General features: G+C 43.3%; 1 protein-coding gene across 1 annotated transcript; it reads left to right on the forward strand.

The window, feature by feature from the left end:
- Positions 1 to 6,752: 6,752 nt before the first annotated feature.
- REXO2 (RNA exonuclease 2) lies at positions 6,753 to 16,869 on the forward strand. The gene is made up of 7 exons (XM_077839905.1): positions 6,753 to 6,886; positions 7,669 to 7,752; positions 8,770 to 8,847; positions 10,841 to 10,952; positions 11,783 to 11,891; positions 13,060 to 13,113; positions 16,444 to 16,869. The coding sequence occupies exons 1-7, from the start codon at positions 6,761 to 6,763 to the stop codon at positions 16,571 to 16,573; spliced, it is 693 nt and encodes a 230-aa protein (XP_077696031.1). The 5' UTR covers positions 6,753 to 6,760; the 3' UTR covers positions 16,574 to 16,869.
- The last annotated feature ends 1,046 nt before the right edge of the window (positions 16,870 to 17,915 follow it).

Here is a 17,915-nt window from a genome sequence, read left to right on the forward strand (position 1 = left end):
GTTTGAGGTTTTAAGCTGTTTCTCCTCAGTTTGCATCTTAAGGTCTCTCCTACATAGCTAGCAATTGTCAGACTCATGATTGAATGAGAATTGAGTGGTAATTAGAAATACAGAACCAACTAAAAGACTAAATCAAAAGTCTGAAAACTAGATATTTCAGTTAATGTCTCTTACATGGACTTGCTCAGGTTTCAGAGTAGCAGCTGTGTTAGTCTGTATTTGCAAAAAGAAAAGGAGTACTTGTAGCACCTTAGAGACTAACAAATTTATTAGAGCATAAGCTTTTGTGAGCTACAGCTCACTTAATTGGATACCCCAAACTAGTCAGAATAAGGAAAATAGAATAGTCAGTATTGTCAAGAGGAATGAATATGCTCAATGTTTTCCTGAAAGATTTAAAGAACTGAGACATCATTAAGGACCCCATCCTTCTTTAAAGCCTGGCATTGGATGACAAGTTTTATAGTACAGTAGAGACATGGAGACTAAACTCTAGATTTTAGTAGTTCCAAGCTGCTTGACACATAAAATGTTTAGTTGCTTGTCTCCTAGTCTTTGCATGTTCTCATATTGTAATTGTCAAGCTCCATAATATTAAACCCTAAATGAAACATGTGCCATGAAGTTTCCTTTCAGATCAGGCTGATCTGTGTGTTTGAGAACTTATACTATTGTTACTAAAGAGGATTTCAATTTAATATCAGGCTCCATTTTTGACAAGCACAAAAATCCACACAACTATGATAAATTACAATCAATTATGCAAGGTGCAAGTGATATGAAGAGAAGTAACTTTAATGCTGTGAAGCTCTTAGAACATTTTCTGTTATGTATGCCCTAGGAATGATTAAAGCCTGCAAGCTATGAAGCAAAGATGCAGGACTTGATAAATGATATGGCATCAGCCATTTCATTGTATGATGATTGGAAGATTTATAAAATTCTGGCAGAAGACTTTTGGAATAACAAATGAATGTCTTCTAAAGACTCATCCTTCATTTTACAAGGATCAACCATTTTGTCTTGGCTGTTCAGAGGTTTTTTCCCAAATCTGAGGCTATTTAGTAGATACTCAAAATAGATATTTTACTACCAAGTTTTAGTGCATTAATCAGAACAGCAACTATTTGCAGAGGATTGGTATCTCCTTTTCCCTAGCAGATACTAAAGTTTAAAAAAAAACCTTCCTGATCCATTGAATTTAACATGCAAAGAATGAAATCTTAATTTAACTCACCTTTTCCTTGTGTAATGCTAATTCCAGAAAGCTAAGCTGTTCACATACTGAGTTAGGATGACCAGTTCTTCTCTCGGAATAAGTTATTGGGCATGATTTTCAAAATAGGTGCAGTGAATTTAATTAAGCTGTAGGGAAGCCAGAAAACCACATCTTGCTTACAAACTTTGGATGAGAGCCTAGCCATACAGTTTGCCAGAAAATATCAATTCTTTTGTGAATAAGAAAAGTGATTGGTTTTATCCAAGTAAATGTGTTTTCATCCTGTCACACTTTTAGACAAGTTGAAAAAGTTGATGGGGAAAAAGGGGAAGTTGGGCAGAATGCAGGTGATTTTTTTTTCTGCTAGTTCACTAATTTCTTTGGAGCACACACTGTAATGGAAGTGTTAGTTTCCCAGACGCTGTCCTGATTGCTACTCCCTCATTTCTTGTAGCACTGAAAACTAGCATTTGTGATCCTTGTGTAGTCTACATTCTGGAAAAGTATTTTTTTAAATTGGTGTAGACATAGCTAAATTGACTTTTCTTGCTTGGATAACTAAGTTTCAATGTAAAAAAACCCATGATTTAAAAAAACAACTTTCATTTTGTATATTTTTACTTAAATGCCAGCAGTAGTACCAGGCAATAAGCTCTAGTGCTAAAATAGTCAAATCAGATCTTAGTAGATGTGGTAATGACAATTTCCTAACACTCAAGGCCAGATTTTACTATCAAAAAATATCTTAATTCTTTACCTTTTCTATAATTTTTTTCACATTCAACCTTCTATTTTATGAGGTACTTCATGACCTGCAAATGTGACTGCAACAGCAGAAAACTACCATGTTAAAGACATCCATAAGATAACTTGGACATTTAGATATTGATTCTGCAGGATGCTAGTTAAACTAGAAATGTAAAAATTACAAAATACCATTGGTATTATGCATATATCCATGAACTGCTTGTAAATCACTTGGATTTAAGCACCAAGTGGGCTGAATAGGTGCTCTCATTTTAGAATGCCAGGGCCCTTAAATAGTATCTGGGTTTTCTGTTTGGTGGGAAATTCTACAATTTTGAGTTTGTTTTGAAACTTAAAACCAAATATTTTGAAATGATCAAACATAAGGCAGGCCAAACTGGGTTAGACTAAAGGTCGATCTAGTCCAGTATCCTGTCTTCCAACAGTGGCCAATGCCAGATGCTCCAGAGGGAATGAACAGAACAGATAATCAGCAAGTGATCCACCCCATCACCCATTCCCAGCTTCTGGCAAAAAAAATTAATTGACTTTTTAAACTTAATATTTAAAAATGCATTTCCTTCTGAAAAAAATGTTTTGAAATAAATCAAATGTTTTCTTTAAAGAATTACTGCTTCCCCTGGAATTAAAAAAACAGACATTTCTAGTGGACGTTACAAAAACATGTTTTGGGACAAATTTGTTAGTAGTTTTACTTTAACTTTGGGTTAAGACAGAGTTAAGGGTTAAGGTTAAGGGTTAAGACAGAGGTTGGCAAACTGTGGCCCGTGGGTCACATCTGGCCCATGGGACCATCCTACCCGGCCCCTGAGCTCCTGGCCCAGGAGGCTCACCCCCAGCCCTTCCCCTGCAGTCCCCTCTCCCCCACAGCATGCCACCGTCTGTTGCGATGCTCTGGGCAGCGGGGCTGCAGAGCCTGGCCTGACCTGATGCTCTGTGCTGCGTGACTGCCTGTCCTGGTGCAGCCACGCTGCCAGCCACCAGTGCTCCAGACAGCACAGTAAGGGGTGGAGGGGGTGTTGGATAGAGGGCAGGGGAGTTTAAGGGGCAGTCAGAAGGTGGGGAACAGGGTTGAATGGGTGGGGGCAGGCAGTCAGGAAGGAGAAGGGGGGTTGGATGGGGTGGTGGGGGGCAGTTAGGAGCAAGGGGCAGTCAGGGAGAAGGGGTGGTCAGATGGGGCAGGGGACCCAGGGGACCAAGAGCGGGGGGGGGGGCGGATGGGGCAGGGGGGCTGTCAGGTTGCAAGAAGCAAGGGGGGGGGGCCAGGCTATGCCTGGCTGTTTAGGGAGGCACATACAATTTCAGAAACCCAGTGTGGCCCTCAGGCAAAAAGTTTGTCCGCCCCTGGGTTAAGATGTCTATTGACAAACAAGGCAGACAATTTCAGTACTTTAGTCTCTGGAAAGCATTGAGAACTTTGAATTGTATGTTTCTTTTAGTGAGAGCAGCTTTCGGCAAACTAAGTTTTTAGTTTCAAGAAATCAGTAAAAGCACAAATTCATTAGAGGCCACAATCCACCTGCAGTTGTGGGGAAGTTGGAGAAACTGCCGCAAGAAGCTGCTGGTTGGATTTACCAAACACATTTATGAGGAAGGTACTGTGGTGGGTTTTGTACCTCATCAATCCCTTAAGTCAGGGGACACAGGAGGTAGTCCCACCTCTCTACAGGTGCATCCATTTTTTACACACACCCCCAGCCATCAGCCAGAGAATGGCTGGAATCCATTCAGTATGCCCCTAGGGCAGTGTGGGGCAATGTCCAGAGTACACCCAATTCCCCCTCCCCTAGTGGGGTAGCACAGCCTAGCAGCCAGAGTCAAAACTTCCCCCTTTGGAGGCAAAACAGGAGGCCTAGTGACCATCACAAGGGGGGGAGGAGGACCCAACCCAGGACCCTGTCAGCAGCAGGGTAATCTGCCAAGGGGTCAGCAGGGAATCCTACTGAAACAGGCTGACCTCATAAGGGTGTGAGGTACCACTCCCTTAGCCTTCATGGGTCACTTCCTACCCGCTCCCCTGCAGCAGTGGTCCATAGGGTATCAGGGTCTCCAAGCACCTCAGCACCAGACACGCCCTGGGGTTCCAATAGCAGTAGGCCTCTAATACAGGTTTCTGTCTCTTCAGCTCTTGTAGGAAAGACTTGTAATGGCTCCTGGGCTGGTATCCTCCTTTCTCAGCAGCCAGCCCTGAGTAAGCAGCTCTGCAGGCTTTTATACCTGACTTCCAGGTGGAGCATGCCCAGCAGAGCCTCAGGGGTGGGACTTCCTCTGTTAGAAGGGAAGGATTAACCCCCTCGATACCAGTGCGGGGCTGATCTGCCCGTCACACTACACCAGGGATCGGCAACCTTTGGCACGCGGCCTGCCAGGGTAAGCCCCCTGGCAGGCCGGGCCGGTTTGTTTACGTGCCGAGGGATGAGCTGGCCGCCGCTTCCTGCAGCCCCCATTGGCCTGGAGCGGCAGACCGTGGCCAGTGGGAGCCGCGATTGGCCGAACCTGTGGACGTAGCAGGTAAACAAACCGGCCCGGCCTGCCAGGGGGCTTTTCCTGGCGGGCCGCGTGCCAGAGGTTGATGATCCCTGCACTACACATTTGTGTACCTAAGCTCCCATTATTCAAACCAGCTTGAATATAACTTCTTCGTGCTGTGCTTGAAAACAAGCTACATTTGCAATTAAGCACCAAATTACCAGCCATTGTTGGCATATTGGTGAATTCATTTTGTAAATTAAGGGTCATATTACTGCTTTCAAAAATAAATAAATAAATGCTGTGCCCATTCAGTGCCCTGCTATGATACTGCTTTGATGCAACGAGACAGCGCTAACCACAGTGGGAAAAGCTTCATTGATTTAAAATAAAGCTTGCTTCTTCCATGATGATACTTTACGTGATGGGAAATCCAAGCCGCACTACGTTTTTTAAAAATTGAAGACCCTAACGTGGCTCATACGTCACTCTGCCTCCTATGCTACAACCACAATGCAGTGGTTTCTGCTTTCTAACTGGTAGTGATTGCCTACTTTAGGGCCTCAAAAACATTGCTGTGTGCTTCATGCGAGCAAACAAAGTTGGACTTACACATGAAATTAAAAATGGTAGGGGAGGGGTCAACACTTTGAAAATGGGGCACAGACCCTTTCTCCTCTTGATTCTTTGTTTGAGCGCAGGTCGAGTTGGGAATGGCTATCCCACCATAGGGCACTATCTAATGGCTGTTCCGTAACCCCTACGTGCACTGACTTGGTGGGTTTTGGTCCACTTTCTAGTGGACAAGTCTTTGCATAATAAAAAAAACATTCTCATTTGGCATTCTTGTTGGCAGCCTCAGGAGAGTCTGACGTCCCCTCTCGCTCCTGGAGCATGTTCCTACATTAAGGCTGATGCACATTTGTTGGGGCAGTGCCTATATTGTACCTGTCCTAGAGGCAGGAGAGGTCCTTATCCAATTTCCAGCTTCAGCCAATTTGGCACTTTTCACCAGCACAAAATACAAATTTGAGAGGGAATGATTATTTTCCAGAGCAAATGGAAAGGCAATATTGACCTGGGGCTTAAGGGACAAGTATGATAACTTTGTTTCCTCCCACCTTTTGTCTGTCTTCCCTGTTTTGATTGTGAGATCTTTGGGGCAGGGATCGTCTATGTTTGCACAGCGCTGGGTGCAGTGGTGCCCTGATCCTGATTGTGGTGCCCAGGTACTATAATTAAAGCTGCAATTTAGTCATGTAGGTCACAGATTCTGTGCCTTCCAAAGATCTCTGCGACTTCAGCCAGCACCAGCTGGGAGCACCAGGGTCCTCTGCTACCTGTGGAGGGAGGGAGCTGCGGAGTAGCCCCCCCAGCCCCGGGTGGTGGGAGCCCCCAGCAGCCGCCAGCGGCAGGCAGACCCCCCCCCCACTGCTCCCTGGTGCCGTGGGCAGCAGGGGGAATCCCAGGAGCTCGTGGGCGGCAGGTTGGGGGGGGCGGATCCCCAGAGCTCCCACCTGCCGCAGGAGACAGGTGGGACCCCCCCACAGCTCAGAGCCACCAGCAGAAAGGGACCCTGGAGCTCCCAGCCCGCCCGCAGCTGTCCAGGTGGCTCATGTTTTCATGGGTATTTTTAGTAAAAGTCAGAGACAGGGTATGGGCTTCTATGAATTTTTCATTATTGCCCATGACCTGTCTGTGGCTTTTACTAAAAATATCTGTGACAAAAGCTTAGCCTTAACTATACTACGAATAAGTGACAACTAATCAGGTTTCTGAGTGTCCCATTTACTTCACAGTGGCTCAGTCTGTGAATTATTTTGTTATTTAATTTGTGTTTTACGGGAGCCCAGGCTCTCGATGAGGCAGCTGAGTCGATGTGCCATATTAGAGGTCCCTGCCTTGAGGAAGTAAATGCAATTTCCTTCTTTTACATTATTTGTATTAACTTAGTGCCCAGGAGCCCCAGTCATGGACTAGAACCTGCAAACTAAACAGACCTCAGTGTAAAATACTCCCTGTAGAGAGGCGCTTGGCGCAGAATAAAAACTGTAACCATCTGCCCCTGAGAGTTAGCGGTGGTACAGACGTGGACAGATGGACAGATGTAGTGTGGAGACTACAAGCCCCAGCATGCACTGCCGTTCGGGAGGCGGGGGCGAATACTGCTTCCCGTGATGCCCTGGGGTGACTACATTTCCCAGCAAGCCCCGGGCCAGACCCAGTCATAGGACGGCGTGGGGAGATGGCGCATGGGCGTCTGGGAATTGTAGTCCCCAGGTGGACACTTTGCGGCCTGTCGCGATGCGTGGTTGGTTGCTGGGCTCCAACGGGCGCCGGCTGCTGGCGGCAGTGGGAGCCGGGGTCCGGGACGCGGCGACCATGGCTGCGGGCAGCATGGGGCAGCGGATGGTCTGGGTGGATCTGGAGGTGAGGGGGCTGGCTGTGTGTCGGGGGGCTCGGGGCACGCAGGTGGGCTGTTTCCATGGGGTTGTGCCTGGCTGAGGGGGCAGGAGTGGGGGAGGGGGCCCCCATGTCAGACGGGTGCCTGGGGGGGGGTCCCCCATGTATACGGGTGCCTGGGGGGGTCCCCCATGTATACGGGTGCCGGGGGTCGCACGGGGAGCGGGGTGTGCAAGTGAAAGCCAGGCTGGGTGTCAGGAGGAGAGATCCCGGCCCCCGCAGGACAGCCTAGGGGTGGCCTTACCTGGGGTGTTTAGCACGAGGCTGGACAGAGCGGAGGGAAACACCTCAGAGACCAAGCCCTGGCCTGGCCCGGCTCCCTGCACTTACAGAGCCTTTCCCTTTCTTTGATCCTGCCAGGCTGTAGGTTGGCCTGCACTTGTTTGACTTCGCTGCTTCAGATGGCAGGGAAGCATCCTGTTCGGAGTCAGGCCCTGGGCGTTCCAGCTGTCCAGGTCTCTTTTCTAGTTATGGCTGAGCCGTTCTGCTCTAAATTCACTCGCCAAGCATTTGCACAGCCCCCTGAGAAGCTTCGGAAATTTCCCTTTCCTTTTTCAATTTGGCCAACACTGACTATTTCCCTTCTACTGGTGATTGAAATCAGTGCAAAGCGTTCGTGAAAAAAAAACAAACATTACAGCAGTGTTAGCCCAACTCTGGGATTAAAGCGTTGTTAAGACATACATTCCCTGCAAAGTATAAAACATAGCTCTTCTCTTTTCTTACGATTGTTGCTTCTGCCTTTGCAGATGACGGGACTGGACATAGAGAAGGACCAGATCATTGAGATGGCTTGTCTCATAACTGATTCTGATTTAAACATTTTGGCTGAGGTAGGTTAGAGTTTGGAGTCAATGTGTACTGGCGTACCTCTGATTACTAGTGCCTGGTACTGTTACTTTGTTATACTTGAAGGTTTGTCTGTCTATTAGGTTAGAGTGGAATATTTTTATCTTCAATGTTTTTTGAACCATCTGGCTAACAAGCAGCCAGCGTGGTATGTGCCCTTTCATAAATGCAATTTCCAGATGTGTGCCACCTGTGGACTAGAATACAAGTCAAACAACAATTTTTAGTACATGTTTTTGAGGGCTCTTTGGATTGTGGCTGTGTGTAAAATGTTAGTGGAAGATAACCTGCATTCTCGAACAACCTTGTTGACAGTGTCGCATGTCTCTTTTTAGTACTGAAAGGTTTGCCAGCTGCTGACTCCAAAATGCCTGTTTTTAAGATGTGAATATAACCTGGAAGATGTCCCTGTAAAATCGGCAGTATCTTACTGAATAGACCTGTGCTTCCTCTTTACACATTATGAGTCATATGTTCTTGCTTTAGTGACAAGAATAAGGTTTCACTACTACTTAGCGCTGCAAAATACATACAGTGCTGGGAGAGGCAACTGGATTCAGTTCTGACTCATGGCTCATCACTTGTTAAATAAGTTCCAGTTACAGAATCCAATCAAATGGTACGTGAGCCTGAAAGAACCTGACTTGATATTCACATCCCAGATTGAGTTATCAACTGTGGAAGAAAGAACGCCACTATGCCTTTTTATTTGTAGACGAAGAAAACTTGATGTTAGAAGCCATTGAGAGACCAACTGGAACCACAGGCTACTATTCATACAGAATCACTTGATAGTTTATAGCAGGTGGGGGAGGCATTTCCCACCACATGGGTTTTAAGATTGTTGTGCAGAGCAAGATGGGCAGCTTTCTCCTAATTTCCCTTTTAAAGCTAGAAGTGTCAACAGGAGGTAGACAGATTCCTTTTGTCTGATGATAAGCTTTAGAATGATCTTTTTTGTTAGGATTAGATTATATTAATATTTTTTTTCTCATTAACAGGGTCCCAACCTGATTATAAACCAGCCAGATGAGTTGCTGGATGGCATGTCAGAATGGTGTAAAGAGCATCATGGGAAGGTAAAGGTTCTAGAGCAATAGTACGAGAATCTCTGCTTCCTTGTAACTAGTAGCAATTTTATAATTAATCTCAAAATTGTGTTAGGTGCTATATGAACACTTTAGAGAAAGTTCCTGTTCTGAAGATCTTACATTCTAAATGTAGATGACAAAAGGTGGGAGAAAGGAAATATCCCCATTTTACAGATGGGGAACTGAGGCAGAGAGGTTGTGATTTGTACGGAATCTCACAAGAACTCCATGGCAGAACTGAAAATTGAATCCAGATCTTCTGAGATCTAATCCAGTGTCTTAACCACAAGACTAACCTGAAACAGACTGTCCAAAGGGCCTTAACAATCTTGACTTGCAGCATCTTTGAATAGGCCTTGAAAATTTTTCTAGACACCTTCTAGCGAGAGCAATAAACCTACCAACAATGGCCGATGTGAAAGATAGTGAGTGGGCCACCAGGGGCTGCTGCTTGGGAAAGCTCTGAGCAGCAGTGTGAAACTGACATGACTCTTGCTAGTTCCACTGATGCCTACAGGGTTCTGAATTTAAGCAGCTATACTGACAGCATCTTGTCTGGTTCACAATGCTACTGATTGAAAAAAATATGAAAAATGCTAACAGACTTGGGAAGACAATGTTGCATCAATTTACAGTTAGTTTAAATTTGGCTGATTATTTTCCCAATACCATGGGCTGGAAACCTCGTTAATTTTTCATTGAAACCTTACATTTTGCAGAAATAGATGATTTTGGCTCCTTCAATCACCATTGAAGTTTCCTGCCTGCCAGTGGCAAGAAAGTGAATAGATTTTCCAAGCCTTCACCTTACATTTAAATTTAGGGTAGTTTTTGATTAAGTGCCAAAGTTATAAAATGCCCATTAGTCCCTCTCAGGCATCTTACTCTCTCTAGGAAAGATCAGTAGGTCTTTGGAAAACAAAGTAATTCATGTGGTGGATCCTTTTGTCCTCCTTCAGTTGAGAATCCAAACCTAGTTTTACTTCTCAAGTGAATTGGAGATGGAAGCAGCTCAGAAATAAGTCATCTTTGTTCATGCAGAGCTACTTACTTTTAACTGATATATATAAGATTAGAACACAAAGGAAAACACAGCTACACAATGAAATTTTTAAATACAATCTGATAGACCCAAGTGCATTTTTGTGGCACAGCTATGGAAATATACAGCACAGCCAGCTGGAAATACAGCTTTAGGAACTTCTTACAGCAGATTGACAACATAAGTGATATTTAACTTTAAAAAATTAGACTTTTTTGAGTTATAGGTGTCCTAAGCCAGTAACGTCCATATGTATTTGCACTCTAATTTAGAAACGTCAATTCATATTTTTCCAGTTTAGATTAAAAACAACCACAAAAAACACAGATATTTGCAGAACATTCTAGCATTGATTCCAAATCCCTGAAAGTAGGGTTTATTGCTAAAATGCTTTACAGACCATTAATTTAACTGACACCATCCAATAAATAATCCATTTAATAAATCAACATATACCTCTTTTTGAAGAGATACAGTTATTGATGCATATAAATAAAGATTTGTACAAAATCTGAGTAATTCAGGACTGAGCCATCATAAAATAGCAGGTGGAAAAAAGTCACAGGGATGTGTGTTTGCTCAGAGCCATGTTGTGATGTGCTTTACTCATGCAATCTATTCCTTACTCCTTGGGTAGTCTCATTGAAGTCAGTGAAGTAGGGATGTTATTCAACATGAGTAAGATCAGAATCTGTCCCTTAGCTAGGATTGAAGTGGATAAACACTGATGCACTTGGTAAAATGTTAAGTCCTCCCAAAAGGTTAAATTTAAGAGTTAAGTTGTCTTTTTTAATACTTCTAGGCATTAAACGTGCCATTAGTTGGTTATTGTTTCAGTTATTGATTTCTAGGTAACATTTGACTGCTACTTAAATATGCCAGAAGTATTTTTAAATAATGGTAAATATTTGATTGGTGATGGATGCCTCTTTCTTGCAGTCTGGCCTTACTAAGGCAGTGAAAGAAAGTACAATTTCATTGCAGCAAGCAGAGTATGAATTTCTGTCATTTGTACGACAGCAAACACCCCCTGGCCTCTGTCCTCTTGCAGGTAAAATGTGTACTTTAATACTAATAAAATCAATCCTCCTTTTGTTCTCGGTGGGGTTTTGAAAAGCCTGTTAATGCACAATGCCAGGGTGATTTAGTCTCCTACTTGGAGATCTGCATTCAATCAAATTTCATTAAGCAAGGGAAGTTCAGCATTAGGTATCATCCATTCTATAAATTGCTTAAAGCAGATATTACATATGAGTTTCTGAAAATTCCTATAGATCTGCAGGAAACAAATGCCTGTTAGTAGTAATATTTCATTATACATTTATGTCATTACTAGTGTGACTTTGTGTTGATACTGTTTATGTTTTGCATTCACAAACTGCTATCACAGATATGCACCTTGTTTTTCCCTAATGGCTGATATGAATACAGTCAACCTCTAAGTGCTGCTATTCTGAAAGTCCTGTTACTTGATGGTGACTCAGAACCCTGACTCACAGAGGTCAAAAGGATGACCTGAGGAAACTATATTAAACAAACAGTAAAGCTTATATACCCTTAGTGGAAAAGCTGGTTGTGTGTGTAATATTTTTACTTTTATTGAAATAATTATTTTTGTGACCCAGAAATTGTAGAGGAAGTAATTGAAGAATTCAGTGCAGAGAGATTAAATATTTAAACCACACAGAAGTGATCCCAGAGTGAAAATCAGACAGAAACCTTTAAAATCATATTTATTGGAACATGAGACTTACAAGCTGACTGAAAACATTTAGAAGTCGTATGTGATTTCCTCAGGATGCATAGCCTACCTCTAGTTCGGATGTAATTCACGGTAGCTTCGTAAAGTCTTTGAAAGAAATCTGTTTTGTCTTTTTCTAGGAAACTCTGTACATGCAGATAAGAAGTTTCTTGACAAATATATGCCTCAGTTCATGAGGCATGTTCATTACAGGATAATTGATGTGAGCACTGTCAAAGAACTTTGCAGGTAAATACCATACAAAGTTTGTGTAAAAAGATCTAAGGCATTCTAGTTATATTTTACTAATTTTCTTCTAAAACAAGAGAGGAGGACAGCGGGGAAAGAGCAGTATGCAGCTGTTTAGTTCTTTCAGATATTCCACTAGGATCAAACAGAAAAAGGACGAGGACCTACTTACTGAACTGCATGCAGAGTGGGGAGGTGTTTAGCTCTCACATGGATTACAGTAACTCCTCACATAATGTCCTCCCGCGTAACGTTGTTTCAAAGTTACATTGCTGCTCAATTAGGGAACATGCTCTTTTAAAGTTGTGCAATAGTCCCTTATAATGTCGTTTGACTGCCTGCTCTGTCCGCTGCTTGTAAGATTTTGTGGAAGAGCAGGGAGCATTACACAAGTTCCTCTTCTCCGCTTCCTCCCCCTCCCTCCCAGGGAAGTTCTAAGCACCGTCAAACAGCTGTTTGGCGGTAGGGGAAGTGCTGGGAGGGAGGGGAAGGAGCGGGGAAGCACCGCATCTCCACTCTTTCCCCTTCCTCCCAGAAAGTCGTAAGCGCCACCAAACAGCTATTTGGCTGCGCTTAGGACTTTCGGGGTGGGAGGGGGAGGCAGGAAGGGGTGGGGATGTAGTGTGCTCCAGAGAGGAGGTGGAGTGGGGGTGGGAAGAGGTAGGTCTGGAGTGGAGTGGGGACAAGAAGAGGTGGGCCTGGAGCATCCCCCGGCAAAGTCGGCACCAATTCTTCTCCGGTAAGCTGCCACTGCTGCTGCAAAGGTGCTTCCTAGCATCCTTGCCTGCAGCGGGTTGTGCCTGTGTGGGGTAAGCCAGGGGCACTTCCCAACCACAGTACAGTACAGTACAGTATATAATACCTTTTGTCTGCCCCCAAAAAATTTCCTTGGAACCTAACCCCCCGCTTTTACATTAAATCTTATGGGAAAATTAGATTAGTTTAACATCGTTTCACTTAAAGTTGCATTTTTCAGGAACTTAATTACAACGTTAAGTGAGGAGTTACTGTATATTATTTTGGTGCTTATAACAGTGACTTTTCTGAATGCCAGTGAAATTCAAATTTTTGCACTGAAGAGACATTTCCCATTGTAGCAAACCCAAAGAGGCCTCTGACTATATATTTAAGATATCTGGATTTAAAACTCAATTTCTTCCATATACAGGCGCTGGTATTCAGAAGAATTTGAATTTGCACCAAAGAAGGTGGCTTCTCACAGGTGAGACTTCCACTATTGCTTTTAATGCAGTACATTTTTTATATCTTTAAACTATAGTACTCTCTTCTACTCGAATACAGAGCATACCCATTTCTTTGAAAACCTGACATGTTAGTTCTACGGCCAATGGCACAGGAAGTCTGTGTAGTTCTGTTCCTTGCCATATCCTTCTCTTTAAAGTCTGATTATGGCAGGTGCCGTGCAGTAGAAAGTATTAACACTTTCTCTTAGATTGTAAGCTTTTCAGGAGCAGCACCATGAATCTAATCCAAAGCCCTGTGGCATCTGTATGAGTTTTGCCATCAACCTCAATATGGGCAGCATTGGCCCCCATGTTTTTCCGAATACTGTGCCTAGCACAGCGAGGCCTCGGTTCTGCCTTAGGCCTCTGGGTACTATTTTAATATAAACATTTACTGAGTTTGTTTATTTCACGGATAAAGATCTGGAAACCAGAACTTGTCTGGCAGATTGCTGCTGATGGCAATTTTAACTCATTCCTATTGGGAAACAAAGCAACTGTGACTTAGCATAAATAGGAAGCCAACAGGAACAGTACTGAGATGCCTTCCCTCTGGGCGCAAAACTACATTGGCAGATGATCCCTTTTACATCAAAAAATTAAAATGAGCACAAGTTATTTTTACGGCTTAATTTTACTGCCTCTTGAAACCTCTCTTGTTTTAGGATAAGGCACAGTTCTTTCATGCAGGGATGGAGAAGAGTTGTTGTTACTTGCATGGGAATCTTTGGAAAAAGGAGTAACTGAATCTTCAAGTACCTCTTCTCCTAGCTCTCTGATGCATGGGCTCTGTAAGATGGGCACATGAAGGCCCAGGGTTTAAAGGGACCAGCCTGCATCATAGCCAGGCCTTTGCCATCTGAAGCCTGGCGTATTGCAGAAGGTGATTCCCAGCCATTCCATCCTATGGCTAAAGATTAGTGTTTAAAACTGTTGTGCATTAAAATACAAAGATGGCTAGGGAGGTTATAGGTACATTTTGGTTACTGCTGGTGCGTGCTGGATGCTGGCATGTTTTTGGCACAGTTTCAGGAAGCATTTGTTGGAATGAAATGTCATCATCAAGTAAAGATTGGCTGGTGATGCCCTGATTTCAGGAAGTACTATCTTCTGGAATCTGGTATTTAGCTATGGCTTTATGTAGATTTCAGACTGACAGGAATCTAGGTCCTGATTTGGTTTGTTTGTTGGTTTTTACTAAATACTGTCCTTGACAACTGTCCTTTTCTAATAATTATTTGTATTACGGTACGTTAGAGGCCCTACCTGAAGTCAGGGTCCATTTGTGCTAGGCACTGTACAAATACATAATGAAAGCATCTCTGTCCCAAAGAGCTTACATAGAACAGACAAAGGGTGGGAGGAGAAATAGAGAAGTAAAGCAATTTGCTCAGGGTCTCACAGCAGATAATTGGCCAAACCAGGAATAAAACATGGGTCTCTTGAGTCCTTGTCTATTATAAGGCATCTCAGACTAATACCAATACTTGTTTTAATAGTTGAAGTCATGCAGTGATTTAAAAAACAAAAGTGGGTAAACTAACCTTTTTGGTTTTCAGGCCAGGTAGTGTTAAATTCCATATTCATCAAATGAGAACATGTTCAACTCAGTTTACCTGCCTTTACCCTCAACTACACTAGACTCATAGGACTGGAAGGGACCTCTAGAGGTCACCTAGTCCAGTCCTCTGAGGTCATGGAATGTATTGGCTTGTTAGAGCTTATGCCTTGCATAATACAGGTGAGTCGCATCATACACGCATTTAACTTACACGAATTCAACTATACACGCTTGGCAAAAAAAAAAAAAAGAAAAAACAAGATACCTGTAAATACTGTAGGCGATTCTGCCTACCATTCTACTCAATGAGCATATGCCCCGGAGAGAGCGTGAGATGGGAGATGTGAATCTGCTGTTCCATCAGTCAGTCTCAGTTCCCACATGCCTCTTATAGTGTGAGCATCTTGCTGCACTGAGTGTGATTCTAGTGTTTAAAGATACTGTACGTATTTTTCGTACAACCTGGCCCCTAAACACAAGCCAACTACTTCATCTGGTGCTCAACCGAAGAAACAGCGATCTGTTCCAACGCTGCAGGAAAAACTGGCTGTATTGGATTTATTGAGAGATGGTATGTCGGTCTCCAACGCGGCGCGTAAATATGGCTGCAACGAATCTAGCATTCGTGCCATCAAGATTTGAGAGAGAGAAATTCGTCAAGCCGTGGCATCAAGTGCTCCAATAACTGCTAAGGTGACGAGCCAGGTGCATGATAAGACTTTAGTGAAGATTGGAAGACATGAACAGTAAACGTGTGCCTATCGATGGCAACACATTGCGAGAAAAGGCTCTTAGCCTCTACGTGCTGTTCAAACCTCCTACCGAAGAGGGACAGCCTTCTGATGAGAATGAATTCAGAGCCAGCCACGGTTGGCTTAACAGTTTTAGGAACTGCTTCAACCTCAAAAACGTGTAGACTACTGGTGAAGCTGCATCTGCCAATGAAGACTGTGTGGCTGTGTTGTTTTGTGGCAATGCGGCTGGGCATTTAATAAAGCCGGGCTTGCTCTACAGGGCTGCAAATCCCCGTGTCCTAAACGGGGAGAACAAAAATCTCCTGCCCGTGTTCTGGCAATCAAATAAAAAGGCTTGGGTGACGGCAGCATTATTTCTGGATTGGTTCCACAAGTGTTTCATTCCGGAGGTCAAGCAATACTGTGAGGAGAAAGGACTTGACTTTAAAGTGTTGCTGATCATAGACAATGCTCCTGGCCACCCTGCAGCCCTCTAGTTTGCACATAATGACGTTGAAGTAGTCTTCCCCCCCCCGTCCATCCTCCAACCTCTGGACCAAGGCGTAATTTGCAGTTTCAAGGGCATGTACCTGAGGCTTATATTCTCTCGGATACATAGTGCTATAGATGCTGATCCCAATCTTAATGTGATGGAGTGCATACAGTACTTTATGGGCGATTTAAGGGATTTTCAAGGGTAATTTTGACTAAATGCGATTTTTGCCTTACGCGCTGACTTTAGAACCTAACCCCCACGTAAGATGCGACTCCACTTTAGCACAAACCAATAAGTAAAGTGTTACTTCCTTGCATGCCTGCTCTGCTGAACTTTTATTGTTTCCTGTATTACTCAGTCTAGCGAAGGTGGTTTTGTAACTGACAGTTTTGTGCACCATATATTTCTCAAGTGTTCTACTTTTTTTTTTTACAGTTTGGAATTTGTGAGATGCATCAGAATCCAAATTTAGCCTGAGTGTTTGTGCATTTTGAAACCTTACTTAATTCTCTTGCAGAGCACTAGATGACATCAGGGAAAGCATCAAAGAACTTCAGTTCTACAGAAATAGCATCTTCAAGAAGAAAACAGATGAAAAGAAAAGAAAATTAATAGAAAATGGAGAAAGTGATAAAACTGTGAGCTGATCTTCCATTTCACAATGCCATCCTCTAGTATCCACTGGATGTATCTTCTGTTATTCTTCTGTTCACCAATGTTTAAGGAAGAGGCTTTTTTCAGTTACCTTGTTTCTTAACTGTTGTTAAAGCATACAGAAGTCTGAATTACTACTACTTTCCTATGTTTGAGCTGTGAATCTACCATTTAAATCTCAGCAGCTCCTTCGTTTGTATGTATCAGGTCACTTTTGCTCTTTAATATGTCTTAGTTTAGTTCTAGATGCACTTTTTTTGTTACAAAAATAAAACCAATCCTGTTGAAAGATTTTTTTACACCTTCTCTTTTTTACAGCAGTCTTAATTATAAGACTTTGTATATAACGTTCATCTAAAAGGTGAACCAGCCTCCCCCGGATTTTCAAAATAAAATGTTATGGGAAATATTTTGCATCCTTCAGCGGTCACATTTGTGTGTGCTTAACAAGAATTCCTCTGTAAAATACACAGTGCCATTTGAAGACAGATTGAATGTGTGGATCACTTAATGTAGCCTGAGGAGCAGTGGCCTTCTGTGTGTGTGGCATCAAAGATATGACCAACTTATCTCTGGACAGCTAATTTAAGTAACAAGCTAGTTTTAGTTCCATCGTGGACATTTATCCACTTTAAAAAACTCTCATGCAGACAGCAGTCTGTGCTCAAAGGATACTAGGGAGGAGCTGCACAAAAAGCTGACTTGTGATCAAGCAGATGAAATTTCAATATAAAAAATGAAAGGCTGCAGGCCAGGAATGAAGTCCATTGGCACGTTCACGCGCACACACGCTCTCTCTCTCTCGCCAGTTGATGTTTATAGTTACCAGTCCAGTGTCTGGATCAATCTAGTGGCCAGTCAGATTGGTCGCAGAGGGGAGCAGGGCTCTGTTGGTCGCGATCTGATGCTCCTGGAGTGTGGCAAGACGAACCCAAAGTCCCAAGGCCAAGCACCCTGTTATAGTCTTTTTTCTTTGTTGAAGTCTATGGATTTTGCTGTGTAAGTTTGTGACCGGTTACTTCTTAATTGGTGTGTCTTTTGATGTAAACATTCCAATACACCTCCGAGAGGGTTATCCTGTCCCGGTTCCGATTTAATCAATTGTCCTTAGGGGTGCTAGCCTTCACCTCAGGGTCGTCAATTTGCCCTTCATCAATCATGGGTGCGCATTGATGGTTCTCTGGCAAGATAAGTCTCCTTAGGCATCTTCACCCCTCCTTTCTTGACCATCTGGTTAACAGTGGCCTTCAAACCTTATCTTTTCCTGATGCGTGCATTCCTCATTCACAGTCTTTCACAGAAACCTTCAAAGGTAGCAGAATACATTGTAAATTA

This window comes from Eretmochelys imbricata, chromosome 22 (genome assembly GCF_965152235.1).
Source record: "Eretmochelys imbricata isolate rEreImb1 chromosome 22, rEreImb1.hap1, whole genome shotgun sequence".
NCBI classification, from domain to species: Eukaryota; Metazoa; Chordata; order Testudines; family Cheloniidae; genus Eretmochelys; species Eretmochelys imbricata.